We start from the raw sequence: 13,881 nt of genomic DNA, 5'->3' as shown, positions 1-13,881 counted from the left end.
ACAATAACAACATGGAAACGATTATTGTTTAAATAATATTTTTTATTTATTAGCAATGTTTACAATTAGATTAATTAAAAAGGGGCCTTGGTAGATAGGGATTTGGCGACGGTTGATAGGGATTATGCCTCACATTTTCACAGGTGTTAGCATCTGTGCCGTACAGACTGGTTCATTAGTGGATAGGGTTCCGCCGTCATATGTTCTGTGCTGTTATATCTCACGTCCAGTCTTGGGCCTTGATTCTGTTTAGGCATCAGATCTTCTCTGCAGTTCTGGCAGCTCAACACCGGCACAAGAGTATTGCCAGTGCACGGCACCTTCAGGACTCATGAAGTAGTCTGCAAAGGTTTCTCTCACACGCACACCCGTGTTACATTGCCTTCCTTGACCAAAGTTGTCCACTGCATCTAATTCTGACACCTGTAATTCCTCAACTACCTCAGTGCTGTATTCACGAGCATAGTTGTGGAGCACACAGCATGCCTTTATCACAGTGTCCACGGTCTCCGGATCTAACTGGATGGCAGTGTGAAAGATCCTCCACCGACTACACATGATCCCGAAGGTACATTCCACATATCTTCGTGCACGGCTCAGCCTATAATTAAAAATCCTCCGCCGGTCATCCAGTGCTCTTCGTGGGTATGGGCGCAGCAGGTGGGGCTTCAAGGGAAATGCCTCATCCGATACCATCACAAAGGGTACTGGATGTGTGGAACCTGGCAAAGGTCTAGGGGCTGGGAGCGTGCCGCCATCTCGAAGAATTTGAAGTCCAATCTGTGATGATTGCAACACCCGAGAATCCCCAGTACTACCATAGGCACCAACGTCGATGGCAACAAACTTGTAATGTGCGTCAGCCACCGCCATCAAGACCACTGAAAAATACTTCTTATAATTAAAGAAGCGTGATCCTGATCTTGGTGGCTTTAGCACTCTCACATGTTTACCATCAACAGCACCTACGCAGTTGGGGAAATTGGCCACAGTTTGAAAGCCTGCTGCAACCTGCAGCCAAGTCTCCTCGGTTGGGCAAGGCATCACGATGGGCCGCAACTTCTGCCAGATGACGGTACATGTGCACCGTACAATTTGCGAGATGGTCGATTTGCCAACCCTAAATTGGAGGTGCAGGGATGTATAGCTCTCTCCTGTGGCTAAAAACCTGAAGAAAGAAAAAAAAAAATTTAGAAAACCTACCAACACAAATTGTGTCGCAAGATAAAACATCCACATCATGGCCACTAGCGTTATGGGGACACAGGCAGCATTGCAGCAGCATTATGAGGGAAACAGGGTGCACTCGCAGCATTGGGGCAGCATTATGAGGTAAACGGTACACTCGCAGCATTGGGGCAGCATTATGAGGGAAACGGTGCACTCGCAGCATAGCGGCAGCATTATGAGGGAAACTGGCAGCATTATGGGGGCACTCGCAGCATAGCGGCAGCATTACGGATTAAACAGGCAGCATTTGTGGCAGCATTTAGGGGTGCACTAGCAGCAAGGCCTTACCGCAAGGTGATGAGCAGCCTTTCTTCTGCAGAGATCGCTCTTCGCATGACCGTATCTTCGTAAGTGAGGTGTGGACCAAGAAGAATTAGAAGACGATCAAATGCCTCAATGGAAAGACGGCAAAACTGAGAAAATTTATCTGGAAAGCTGAAAATAAAAAGGAACATAAAACTTTAATTTTAAACACACACATAATGTATGTTGTATATATCAAAAAAAGGTACAAAGAAACACAGCTGTCAACATACAATTTCTCACTATATCTTACCTCCTTAAATCACGATAAAGAACATGGAAGTGTCCCTTTTCCTCCCGTTCATGAATGATGGGATGAACCCACATCCTTTTTTGCCGTCTATCCCTTCTTCTCCGCGATTGCTCCTATGGGAGAATATAGTATGTGTTATTACATGGAACTGTACAACACATGTTATACAGCTGGCAAGGCTGGGTTCACATTGCGTTCCCCCAGTCCGTTTTGACGGACTTCGTAACACCGCTGCATAATGCGGTGAAACGTAGTCCGCTAGCGCCACAATTGACTCCTATGTGTGACATCACTAGCCATGTGCCGTCATTTGAGTGACGGTCGGACCTCTAGACTCTGACTGCAGCGTTTCCGGGTCTGTCACTGCTAGCGCAGATGTAGCTAGCAGATGCTCCATCTGCGTTAGTGATGTGCCAAAGTCAGCACTTGCGTTGCAGCAGACCGTGAACGTATGTGTTGAACGGGCTGCTGTACACATTGTGAACCCAGCCTAATACGGAAAGTGTTCACATCTAATGACATTTTCTTACCAGCTCGCTGTAGTGGTGCAGCAAAAGTAGTGCCGTATGCAACAGTAGGCAGTTCTGTTCTGGAGTTAGACGATGGTGCGGCATCTTGAATTCAACAAGGAAGCTAAATGGTGAAGAGGGGTTGGACCAGGAAATGAGCTCATGTTTTTTTTTTTTTTTCAACCAACTTTACTGCTGTAAAAAACGCATAAAAAACGCACAAAAAACGCATGTAAAAAAACGCATAAAAAACGCATAAAAAACGCACAAAAAACGCATGCGGTTTTCCTGGGAGTGGTGCCAATTTCTCCTCAGGAAAATCTCAGGAAAATTCTGCACAAAAAACCTGACGTGTGCACATACCCTTAACATTGGGTACGCAGGCCAAGCGGATGCCTCCGCATGCGTTGTTTAGACGCGCCGACCGCAACAAAATGCAACATGTTGCGTTCAACTGAGTTCAGCGCATCGTCAAAACGACGCAGGCCTGCGTACCCAATGTTAAAGATAGGGGACGCATGCAGACGTAGGCGGAGCTGAAAGAAGAGGTGCAGTAGTGGGTGGGGCTTAACGGAGGAAGAAGGCTGCCGAACGCTGGTGTGAAACCAGCCTTAGGCTACTTTCACACTTGCGTTGTGCACCGCACGTCGCTATGCGATGTTGTGGCGCACCGACGCAAGCAGCGAAAGCGCCGCACAACGGGGGCAGCAGATGCATTTTTCCAGCGCATCCGCTGCCTCATTGGAAGGTGGGGGCGGAGTTCCGGCCGTGCACGTGCGGTCGGAAAAAGCGGACCGTCTGCAGCAAAAAACGTTACATGTAACATTTTTTGCTCCCGGCGGACCGCCATAACACGGCGCAACCGTCGCATGACGGTTGCGACGTGTGTCAATGCGTCGCTAATGTTAGTCTATGGGGCAAAAACGCATCCTGCAGACAACTTTGCAGGATGCGTTTTTTCCCCTAAACAACGAATTGCGACGTATTGAAAAAAACGCTAGTGTGAAAGTAGCCTTAGCCGGGTAAACCACTTTTGAAACAATGTTCACTTGTACAAGCACTTAACCCCTTAGTGACGGGGCCAATTTTTTTTAACCCTTTCACGACATGCGCCGTACTAGTACTGCGCATGCCGTGTCACCCCCTTTGATGTGGGCTCCGGCGGTGAGCCCACATCAAAGTCGCGACATAACAGCTGTTTTGTACAGCTGACGTGCGCGCAATAGCGGCGGGTGAAATCGCTACTCACCCGCCGCTATTAACCTGTTAAATGCCGCTGTCAAACGCAGACAGCAGCATTCAACCGGCGCTTCCGGCCGGAAATTATGTCATCGCCGACCCCCGTCACATGATCGGGGGTCGGCGATGCATCAGGAAGGTAACCATAGAGGTCCTTGAGACATCTATGGTTACTGATGCAGGCTTGCTTTGAGCGCCCCCCTGTGGTCGGCGCTCACAGCACACCTGCATTTCAGCTACATAGCAGCGATCTGATGATCACTGCTATGTAGCAGAGCCGATCAGGCTATGCCAGCTTCCAGCCTCCCATAGAGGCTATTGAAGCATGGCACAAGTAAAAAAAAAATGTTTTTAAAAATATGAAAAAAATATAAAAGTTTAAATCACCCCCCTTTCGCCCCATCTTAAATAAAACAAAAAAAAAAAAACCTACACGTATTTGGTATCGCCGCGTTCAGAATCGCCCGATCTATCAATAAAAAAAAAAGCATTAACCTGATCGCTAAACAGCGTAGTGAGAAAAAAAATCAGAAACGCCAGAATTACGTTTTTTTTGGTCGCCGTGACATTGCATTAAAATGCAATAACGGGCGATCAAAAGAACGTATCTGCACCGAAATGGTGTAATTAAAAACGTCAGCTCGGCACGCAAAAAATAAACCCTCACCCGACCCCAGATCACGAAAAATGGAGACGCTTCGGGTATCGGAAAATGGCACTTTTTTTTTTTTTTTTAAGCAAATTTTCTTTTCACCACTTGGATAAAAAATAACATAGACATGTTAGATGTCTATGAACTCGTAATGACCTAGAGAATCACAATGGCAGGTTAGTTTTACCATTTAATGAACCTAGCAAAAAAGACAAACAAAAAACAAGTGTGGGATTGCCCTTTTTTTGCAATTTCACCGCACTTGGAATTTTTTTCCCGTTTTCTAGTAAAAGACATGGTAAAACCAATGGTGTCGTTCAAAAGTACAATTCGTTCCGGCAAAAAATAAGCCCTCACATGACCATATTGACGGAAAAATAAAGTTATGGCTCTCGGAAGGAGGGAAGTGAAAAATGAAAACGCAAAAACGAAAAAGGGCCGCGACTTGAAGGGGTTAAATCTGACCAGTGTCGCTTTATATACAGGTCCTTCTCAAAAAATTAGCATATAGTGTTAAATTTCATTATTTACCATAATGTAATGATTACAATTAAACTTTCATATATTATAGATTCATTATCCACCAACTGAAATTTGTCAGGTCTTTTATTGTTTTAATACTGATGATTTTGGCATACAACTCCTGATAACCCAAAAAACCTGTCTCAATAAATTAGCATATCAAGAAAAGGTTCTCTAAACGACCTATTACCCTAATCTTCTGAATCAACTAATTAACTCTAAACACATGCAAAAGATACCTGAGGCTTTTATAAACTCCCTGCCTGGTTCATTACTCAAAACCCCCATCATGGGTAAGACTAGCGACCTGACAGATGTCAAGAAGGCCATCATTGACACCCTCAACCAAGAGGGTAAGACCCAGAAAGAAATTTCTCAACAAATAGGCTGTTCCCAGAGTGCTGTATCAAGGCACCTCAATGGTAAGTCTGTTGGAGGAAACAATGTGGCAGAAAACGCTGTACGAGAAGAGGAGACCAGACCCTGAGGAAGATTGTGGAGAAGGACCGATTCCAGACCTTGGGGAACCTGAGGAAGCAGTGGACTGAGTCTGGTGTGGAAACATCCAGAGCCACCGTGCACAGGCGTGTGCAGGAAATGGGCTACAGGTGCCGCATTCCCCAGGTAAAGCCACTTTTGAACCATAAACAGCGGCAGAGGCGCCTGACCTGGGCTACAGAGAAGCAGCACTGGACTGTTGCTAAGTGGTCCCAAGTACTTTTTTCTGATGAAAGCAAATTTTGCATGTCATTCGGAAATCAAGGTGCCAGAGTCTGGAGGAAGACTGGGGAGAAGGAAATGCCAAAATGCCTGAAGTCCAGTGTCAAGTACCCACAGTCAGTGATGGTGTGGGGTGCCATGTCAGCTGCTGGTGTTGGTCCACTGTGTTTCATCAAGGGCAGGGTCAATGCAGCTAGCTATCAGGAGATTTTGGAGCACTTCATGCTTCCATCGGCTGAAATGCTTTATGGAGATGAAGATTTCATTTTTCAGCACGACCTGGCACCTGCTCACCGTGCCAAAACCACTGGTAAATGGTTTACTGACCATGGTATTACTGTGCTCAATTGGCCTGCCAACTCTCCTGACCTGAACCCCATAGAGAATCTGTGTGATATTGTGAAGAGAAAGTTGAGAGACGCAAGACCCAACACTCTGGATGAGCTTAAGGCCGCTATTGAAGCATCCTGGGCCTCCATAACATCTCAGCAGTGTCACAGGCTGATTGCCTCCATGCCACGCCGCATTGAAGCAGTCATTTCTGCCAAAGGATTCCTGACCAAGTATTGAGTGCATAACTGAACATTATTATTTGATGGTTTTTTTGTTTGTTATTAAAAAACACTTTTATTTGATTGGATGGGTGAATTATGCTAATTTATTGAGACAGGTTTTTTGGGTTATCAGGAGTTGTATGCCAAAATCATCAGTATTAAAACAATAAAAGACCTGACAAATTTCAGTTGGTGGATAATGAATCTATAATATATGACAGTTTAATTGTAATCATTACATTATGGTAAATAATGAAATTTAACACTATATGCTAATTTTTTGAGAAGGACCTGTAGTAATAACTCAGGAATGCTTCAACATATCCCATTGACTTTGAGATTTTTTTTTTTTTCGTGACATATTAGACTTTATGATAACGGTAAACTTGGGTTGATATGTTTTGCTTTATTTTGTAAAAAATCAGAAATGGTACAAATTTTAAAAAATAGAAATTTTCACGTTTTGAATGATTTTCCCCTTAAGGCCTGAATCACACTAGAGAAGAATATGGACGAGTGCTATGTGAGAAAAAAAATCGCATAGCACTCGGACCAATGTTAATCTATTGGGCAGCTCCCATCAATTTTTTTTTTCACGGCCGTATTATATGTGCGAGTGAAATTGCAGTATACTGCGATTTGCACCGTATATCAGCCGAGACTCGCCAATGAAAGTCTGTTTGTGCAAGAAAAATTCACACCACACGGGCCATCAGTGTGACTTGCGAGAAATATGCAACGGTGTTCTTTGAAAGGCTGGCAATTCAGGTGCAGTGTACAGTAAAATCACACTGACAGCTTACAATACTTACAAAGAGTTAATTTGTCGGATTCTGTCAAATCATTGCAGAAGCTGACAGGATAGGAGACATGGTTTACATACAGTAAACCATTGCAGAACGGTTAGATTTATATAGGTCAGTGATTAATACGGTTAGTGCGTGTGTGTAAAATTTGGGACCTGTATGTATTTATTAAAAATGTTTTCACTGGAAAAACTGGCGTGGGCTCCCGCACAATTTTCTGTGCCACAGAGGGAAGCCAGTGACTGAGGACAGATATTATAGCCTAGAGAGGGACCATGGTTATTGCCACCCCAGAAAAGGTGCATCTGTAAGATGCGCCAATTCTGGCACTCAGCCTCTCTCTTCTCACTGCCCTGTAGCGGTGGCATATGGGGTAATAAGGGGTTAATGTCACCTTTTGTATTGTAAGGTGACATTAGGCCAGCTTAGTAATGGAGATGCCTCTCCATTTCTAACCTGTGGGCTTGATGTTACTTGACAATAAAAAGGTGACGTCAACCCCACAAATATGAACCCCACTGCTACAGGGCAAGTGGGAAGAGCGAGGCTATGTGCCAGAATTGGCACATCTATAAGATGCGCCATTTCTGGGATGGCTAAGAGCTGATGGTTTTTAGCCTGTGGGGCTGCCAATATCCATGGCCTCTTCACAGGCTATTAATATCAGCCTACAGCCGTCTGCCCAGCCTTTGCTGGTTGGATTTTATAGGGGGACCCCATGTCAATATTTTTTGTGTCCCCCTGTAAAATAGCCAGTAAAGGCTAAGCAAACAGCTGTGAGCTGATATTAATAGCCTGGAAACCTTTATGGTTATTGGTTCCTTTCCAGAATATTAACATCAGCTGTCAACTTTCCCTCTGCTGGTTATGAAAATTATGCGGGAGCCCATGCAGGTTTTTTTTTATTTTTTGAAAAATACATTACATTTCAAGCAGGTTTCTTAGTTGATTTTTTTTCAGCATATGTAGGTTAATTATGTTAATGCTCCTACATGGATGTGTGTGTCTTTAGTTAATATTAATGAGGGTATCTCGTGAAGAGGTTGAATATGGAAAATACATCACAATTCCTTTTTTTTTTAGAAATATATCTTTAGCGCTCTGGATTTGCAAAAACACATCAAATCCGCATAAAAAAAAATGCAGAATTTCCACTGTTTTCTGCTAAGAGATGCAGAACGTTCCTCAAGCATGTCTGCAACGTGCGCACATATCTAGATAAACATGACAAACAATCATGGTAGATAAATATTTTTTGAAAATTGTATAACACCATTTATAAAAAAAAATTTTTTAAATACCATGAAATTAATAGGACTTATATAAATCTACTACATAGATGAGGACAAAAACGATGATCAAAAGGCCATTAATGGATAATAAAATACAAATATTTATTGAAAAGCATAATTTTAAAACCACATTACTTACTCCTGTGTTTCTCCACCCACCACCGGCTACATCCTACCACTAAGGGTAATATCTATAATATAACGCTGGGAGCGTCACTCTGTCCGAAGCCTTTATAGACTGCGCAAGCGCCGGCGCAGTCTGGGCCTCACAGAGTGACGCTCCCAGGAGATCGCGGTATGCGTAAACCCTTAACGCATAACGCGATCTCCAACAGAGAAGCAGGGACCGCCAGGAGGGTAAGTATTATATTCACCTGGCCCCGTTCCACCGCTGCGTGCTGCCATCTTCCCGGTCCTCGGCCTGTGACGTTCAGTTCAGAGGGTGCGATGACGCGCTTAATGCGCGCCGGCGCCGCCCTCTGACTGACCAGTCACAGGCCGAGGACCGGGAAGATGGCGGAGCGCAGCGGTGGAATGGGGCCAGGTGAATATAGTAAGTGCTTGGGGGCCTGAGCTGGCAGCGATACCGGCACCTGACCCCCACAGCGCGCCAGTGTCCCCGCCTGCTCAGGCCCCCCCAGCACTCGGCGCCCAGCGACGATAGGTGAGTATGTTATTTATATATATATATATATATATATATATATATATATATATATATATATATATATATATATATATAGGAGCAGCATATACAATGGAGCATTTTATGGGGCCATAAACCATAATGGAGCAGTGCACGGGGGCATATAGTATGGAGCATCTTATGAGGCCATAAACCATAATGGAGCATTGTAAGGGGGCATATATTATGGAGCATCTTATGGGGCCATAAACCATAATGGAGCAGAGTACGGGGGCAAATAGTATGGAGCATCTTATGGGGGCCATAAACCTTTATGGAACAGCGTACGGGGCATACACTATGGAGCATCTTATGGGGACCATAAACCATAATGGAGCAGTGTACGGGGCATATACTATGGAGCATCTTATGGGGGCCATAAACCTTTATGGAGCAGTGTACGGGGGCATATACTATGGAGCATCTTATGAGGCCATAAACCATAATGGAGCAGTGTATGGGGGCATATAGTATGGAGCATCTTATGAGGCCATAAACCATAATGGAGCAGCATATGGGGCATATAGTATGGAGCATCTTATGAGGCCATAAACCATAATGGAGCAGTGTACGGGGGCATATAGTATGGAGCATCTTATGAGGCCATAAACCATAATGGAGCAGTGTACGGGGACATATAGTATGGAGCATCTTATGAGGCCATAAACCATAATGGAGCAGTGTACGGGGGCATATATTATGGAGCATCTTATGGGGCCATAAACCATAATGGAGCAGTGTACGGGGACATATAGTATGGAGCATCTTATGAGGCCATAAACCATAATGGAGCAGTGTACGGGGGCATATATTATGGAGCATCTTATGGGGCCATAAACCATAATGGAGCAGTGTACGGGGGCATATAGTATGGAGCATCTTATGGGGGCCATAAACCTTTATGGAACAGCGTATGGGGCATACACTATGGAGCATCTTATGGGGGCCATAAACCATAATGGACCAGTGTATGGGGCATATACTATGGAGCATCTTATGGGGGCCATAAACCTTTATGGAGCAGTGTATAGGGGCATATACTATGGAGCATTTTATGGGGGCCATAAACCTTTATGGAGCAGCGTATGGGGCATATGGATGGGAGCAGTAAATTAAAGAACGGGGGTGCAGGATGGGAGCAGCACATGACAGAACGGGGGCGCAGGATGGCAGCAGCACATGACAGAACGGGGGCGCAGGATGGCAGCAGCACATGACAGAACGGGGGCGCAGGATGGAAGCAGCACATGGCAGGATGAGAGCAGCAAATGACAGGATGGGGGCGCAGGATGGGAGCAGCACATGACAGAACGGGGGCGCAGGATGGCAGCAGCACATGACAGGATGGGGGAGCAGGATGGGTGCAGCACATGACAGGATGGGGACGCAGGATGGAGCAGCACATGACAGGATGGGGACGCAGGATGGAGCAGCACATACCAGGATGAAGACCATATACCAATATAAATGCTCGCCACCCGGGCGTAGAACGGTTCAATAGCTAGTACCCTTATATGAGACCATGCTCAGATAAAACGATTCTGGTAAAATTACCTTAAGAGAACCATGGTAGATATAGACTCTGACATTCACAGCAGCGCATCTGCCCCGACACGCTTTTCTGACTCCTTTCTCGGGCCCCCAAAAAGCATGTTAACTAAGTTATTTTCTTGCACTATAGCCGTTTACTTACTACAGAGTATTCAATCATTGTTTCTATCCCCCCCCATATAAAGTACGACCACTACCTATATGCACTTTTCTACAGCATTCTAGAATGCTGTGTATATATAGTAGGCCCACTGCCTGTATACCCTTATATACAGCATTTTATAAAGCACAACCATTATCTGTATGCCCTTAGGATAGTGGCATATTAGACTTGCCTAGCCCTATCCAATGGGCTTCACTAGTCTTAATCCAGGGCCTTCTCCTCTATCACCGTCCTTCTTTCTTTGAGTCGATGACGCGTCCCATGTCATCCACACGGTGTCTTCCATCGCGCTCCTGTGCAAGCGCACTTCTTTCTGCCCGTTGCAGTACTTTGCTTTGTGCTCGGCAGAGAAGTGTTCCTGCACAGAAGCGTGATGAGGGAGGTTGTGTGGATGATGTAGAACACATCATCCACGGGAAGGACTGCGCCGGATGAAGACCAGCGCCAAACATAACACCGGACCGCCCTGTAGGTGAGTATAAGAAGTTATTTACATTATGCACATTGGCTTAGGGACATACCGTGTATACTCGAGTATAAGCCGACCCCCCTAATTTTGCCATAAAAAAACTGGGAAAACTTAGTGACTCGAGTATAAGCCTAGGGTGGAAAATGCAGCAGCTACCGGTAAATTTCAAAAAATAAAAATAGATACCAATAAAAGTAAAATTCATTGAGACATCAGTAGGTTAAGTGTTTTTGAATATCCATATTGAATCAGGAGCCCCATATAATGTTCCATACAGTTCATGATGGCTCCATACAAAATACGCCCCATACAGCGTCGGATTGGGGTGTCTGGGGCCCACCAGAGGAATGGACTCTAGGGGCCCACCCTACAGCTATATGCAAATATCTGTCATTATAGTGGAGCATCAGCTGTAAATCACCAGCGGCTGGTGCACAACTACCGTGTGTCCCAATAACTGGGATGTACAATTACGGTAGTTTACATTAACCCCTTTCTGCCATTAGACGTACTATTCCGTCCATGTGGGGTGGGCCTTAATTCCCATGGACGGGATAGTACGTCATATGCGATCGGCAGCGCTCACGGGCCGCCCCCGGCACATTAACCCCCGCCACACCGCGATCAAAGATGATCGCGATGTGCCGGCGGTACAGGGAAATATCGCGCATGGAGGGGGCTCCCTGCGGGCTTCCCTGAGCCCCCCGCAGCAACGCGATGTGATCGCGTTGCTGCGAGGGTCTTACCTCCCTCCCTGCCTGCTCCAGGCCCGGATCCAAGATGGCCGCAGATCCAGGTCCTGCAGGGAGGGAGGTGGCTTCACAGAGCCTGCTCAGAGCAGGCACTGTGAAGCCTGCAGCACTGTAAGTCAGATCAGTGATCTGACAGAGTGCTATGCAAACTATCAGATCATTGATCTGTGATGTCCCCCCCTGGGACAAAATAAAAAAGTTAAAAAAAAATTTCCAAATGTGTAAAAAAAAAAAAAAAAATATTCCTAAATAATGAAAAAAAAATATATATATTATTCCCATAATTACATTTCTTCATCTAAAAAAAAAAAAAAAGTGCACATACTTAGTATCGCCGCGTCCGTAACGACCCGACCTATAAAACTGGCCCACTAGTTAACCCCTTCGGTACACACCGTAAGAAAAAAAAAAGAGGCAAAAAACAACGCTTTATTATCATACCGCCGAACAAAAAGTGGAATAACACGCGATCAAAAAGACAGATATAAATAACCATGATACCGCTGAAAACGACATCTTGTCCCGCAAAAAACGAGCCGCCATACAGCATCATCAGCAAAAAAATAACAAAGTTATAGTCCTGAGAATAAAGCGATGCAAAAATAATAATTTTTTCTGTAAAATAGTTTTTATCGTATAAAAGCGCCAAAACATAAAAAAATGATAAAAATGAGGTGTCGCTGTAATCGTACTGACCCGAAGAATAAAACTGCTTTATCAATTTTACCAAACGCGGAACGGTATAAACGTCTCCCCCAAAAGAAGTTCATGAATAGCTGGTTTTTGGTCATTCTTCCTCACAAAAATCGGAATAAAAAGCGATCAAAAAATGTCACGTGCCCGAAAATGTTACCAATACAAACGTCAACTCGTCCCGCAAAAAACAAGACCTCACATGACTCTGTGGACCCAAATATAGAAAAATTATAGCTCTCAAAATGTGGTAACGCAAAAAATATTTTTTGCAATAAAAATCATCTTTCAGTGTGTGACGGCTGCCAATCATAAAAATCCGCTAAAAAAACCGCTATAAAAGTAAATCAAACCCCCCTTCATCACCCCCTTAGTTAGGGAAAAATTAAAAAAATGTATTTATTTCCATTTTCCCATTAGGGTTAGGGCTAGGGTTAGGGTTGGGGCTACAGTTAAGGTACCTTCACACATAACGATATTGTTAACGATATCGCTGCTTTTTGTAACGTAGCAACGATATCGTTAAGGATATCGTTATGTGTGACAGCGACCAACGATCAGGCCCCTGCTGGGAGATCGTTGGTCGCTGAACAAAGTCCAGAACTTTATTTCGTCGCTGGACTTCCCGTGGACATCGCTGGATCGGCGTGTGTGACACCGATCCAGCGATGTCTTCACTAGTAACCAGGGTAAACATCGGGTAACTAAGCGCAGGGCCGCGCTTAGTAACCCGATGTTTACCCTGGTTACCAGCGTAAAAGTAAAAAAAAAAAACACTACATACTTACCTAACGCTGTCTGTCCCCGGCGCTGTGCTCTGCACTCCTCCTGTACTGGCTGTGAGCGTAGGTCAGCAGGAAAGCAGAGCGGTGACGTCACCGCTCTGCTTTCCGGCCGCTGTGCTCACAGCCAGTACAGGAGGAGTGCAGAGAAGCTGAGCGCCGGGGACAGACAGCGGTAGGTAAGTATGTAGTGTTTTTTTTTTTTTTACTTTTACGCTGGTAACCAGGGTAAACATCGGGTTACTAAGCGCGGCCCTGCGCTTAGTTACCCGATGTTTACCCTGGTTACCCGGAGACTTCGGGATCGTTGGTCGCTGGAGAGCTGTCTGTGTGACAGCTCTCCAGCGACCAAACAGCGACGCTGCAGCGATCCGGATCGTTGTCGGTATCGCTGCAGCGTCGCTTAATGTGAAGGGGCCTTAAGGGTTGGGGCTAAATTTAGGATTAGGGTTTAGATTACATTAACATTTGGGAATAGAGTTGGGATTAGGGTTAGGGGTGTGTCAGGGTTAGAGGTGTGGTTAGGGTTACAGTTGGAATTAGGGTTAGGGGTGTGTTTGGATTAGGGTTTCAGTTATAATTGGGGGGTTTCCACTGTTTAGGCACATCAGGGGCTCTCCAAACACGACATGGCGTCCGATCTCAATTCCAGCCAATTCTGCGTTGAAAAAGTAAAACAGTGCTCCTTCCCTTCCGAGCTCTCCCG

The 13,881-nt window shown here is 45.1% G+C and overlaps 1 protein-coding gene across 1 annotated transcript; it reads right to left on the bottom strand.

The window, feature by feature from the left end:
- Positions 1-21: 21 nt before the first annotated feature.
- On the bottom strand, positions 22-2,458 carry LOC138656801 (uncharacterized). The gene is made up of 4 exons (XM_069744054.1): positions 2,317-2,458; positions 1,787-1,899; positions 1,519-1,665; positions 22-1,168 (listed from the first exon to the last, which is right to left on the bottom strand). Exons 1-4 carry the CDS (start codon positions 2,398-2,400, stop codon positions 250-252), a joined length of 1,263 nt encoding a protein of 420 aa, XP_069600155.1. The 5' UTR covers positions 2,401-2,458; the 3' UTR covers positions 22-249.
- Between the last annotated feature and the right edge of the window lie 11,423 nt (positions 2,459-13,881).

The sequence above is a fragment of the Ranitomeya imitator genome, chromosome 1 (genome assembly GCF_032444005.1).
Source record: "Ranitomeya imitator isolate aRanImi1 chromosome 1, aRanImi1.pri, whole genome shotgun sequence".
Classification (NCBI taxonomy): Eukaryota; Metazoa; Chordata; class Amphibia; order Anura; family Dendrobatidae; genus Ranitomeya; species Ranitomeya imitator.
This window is presented reverse-complemented; position numbering and strand designations above follow the sequence as displayed.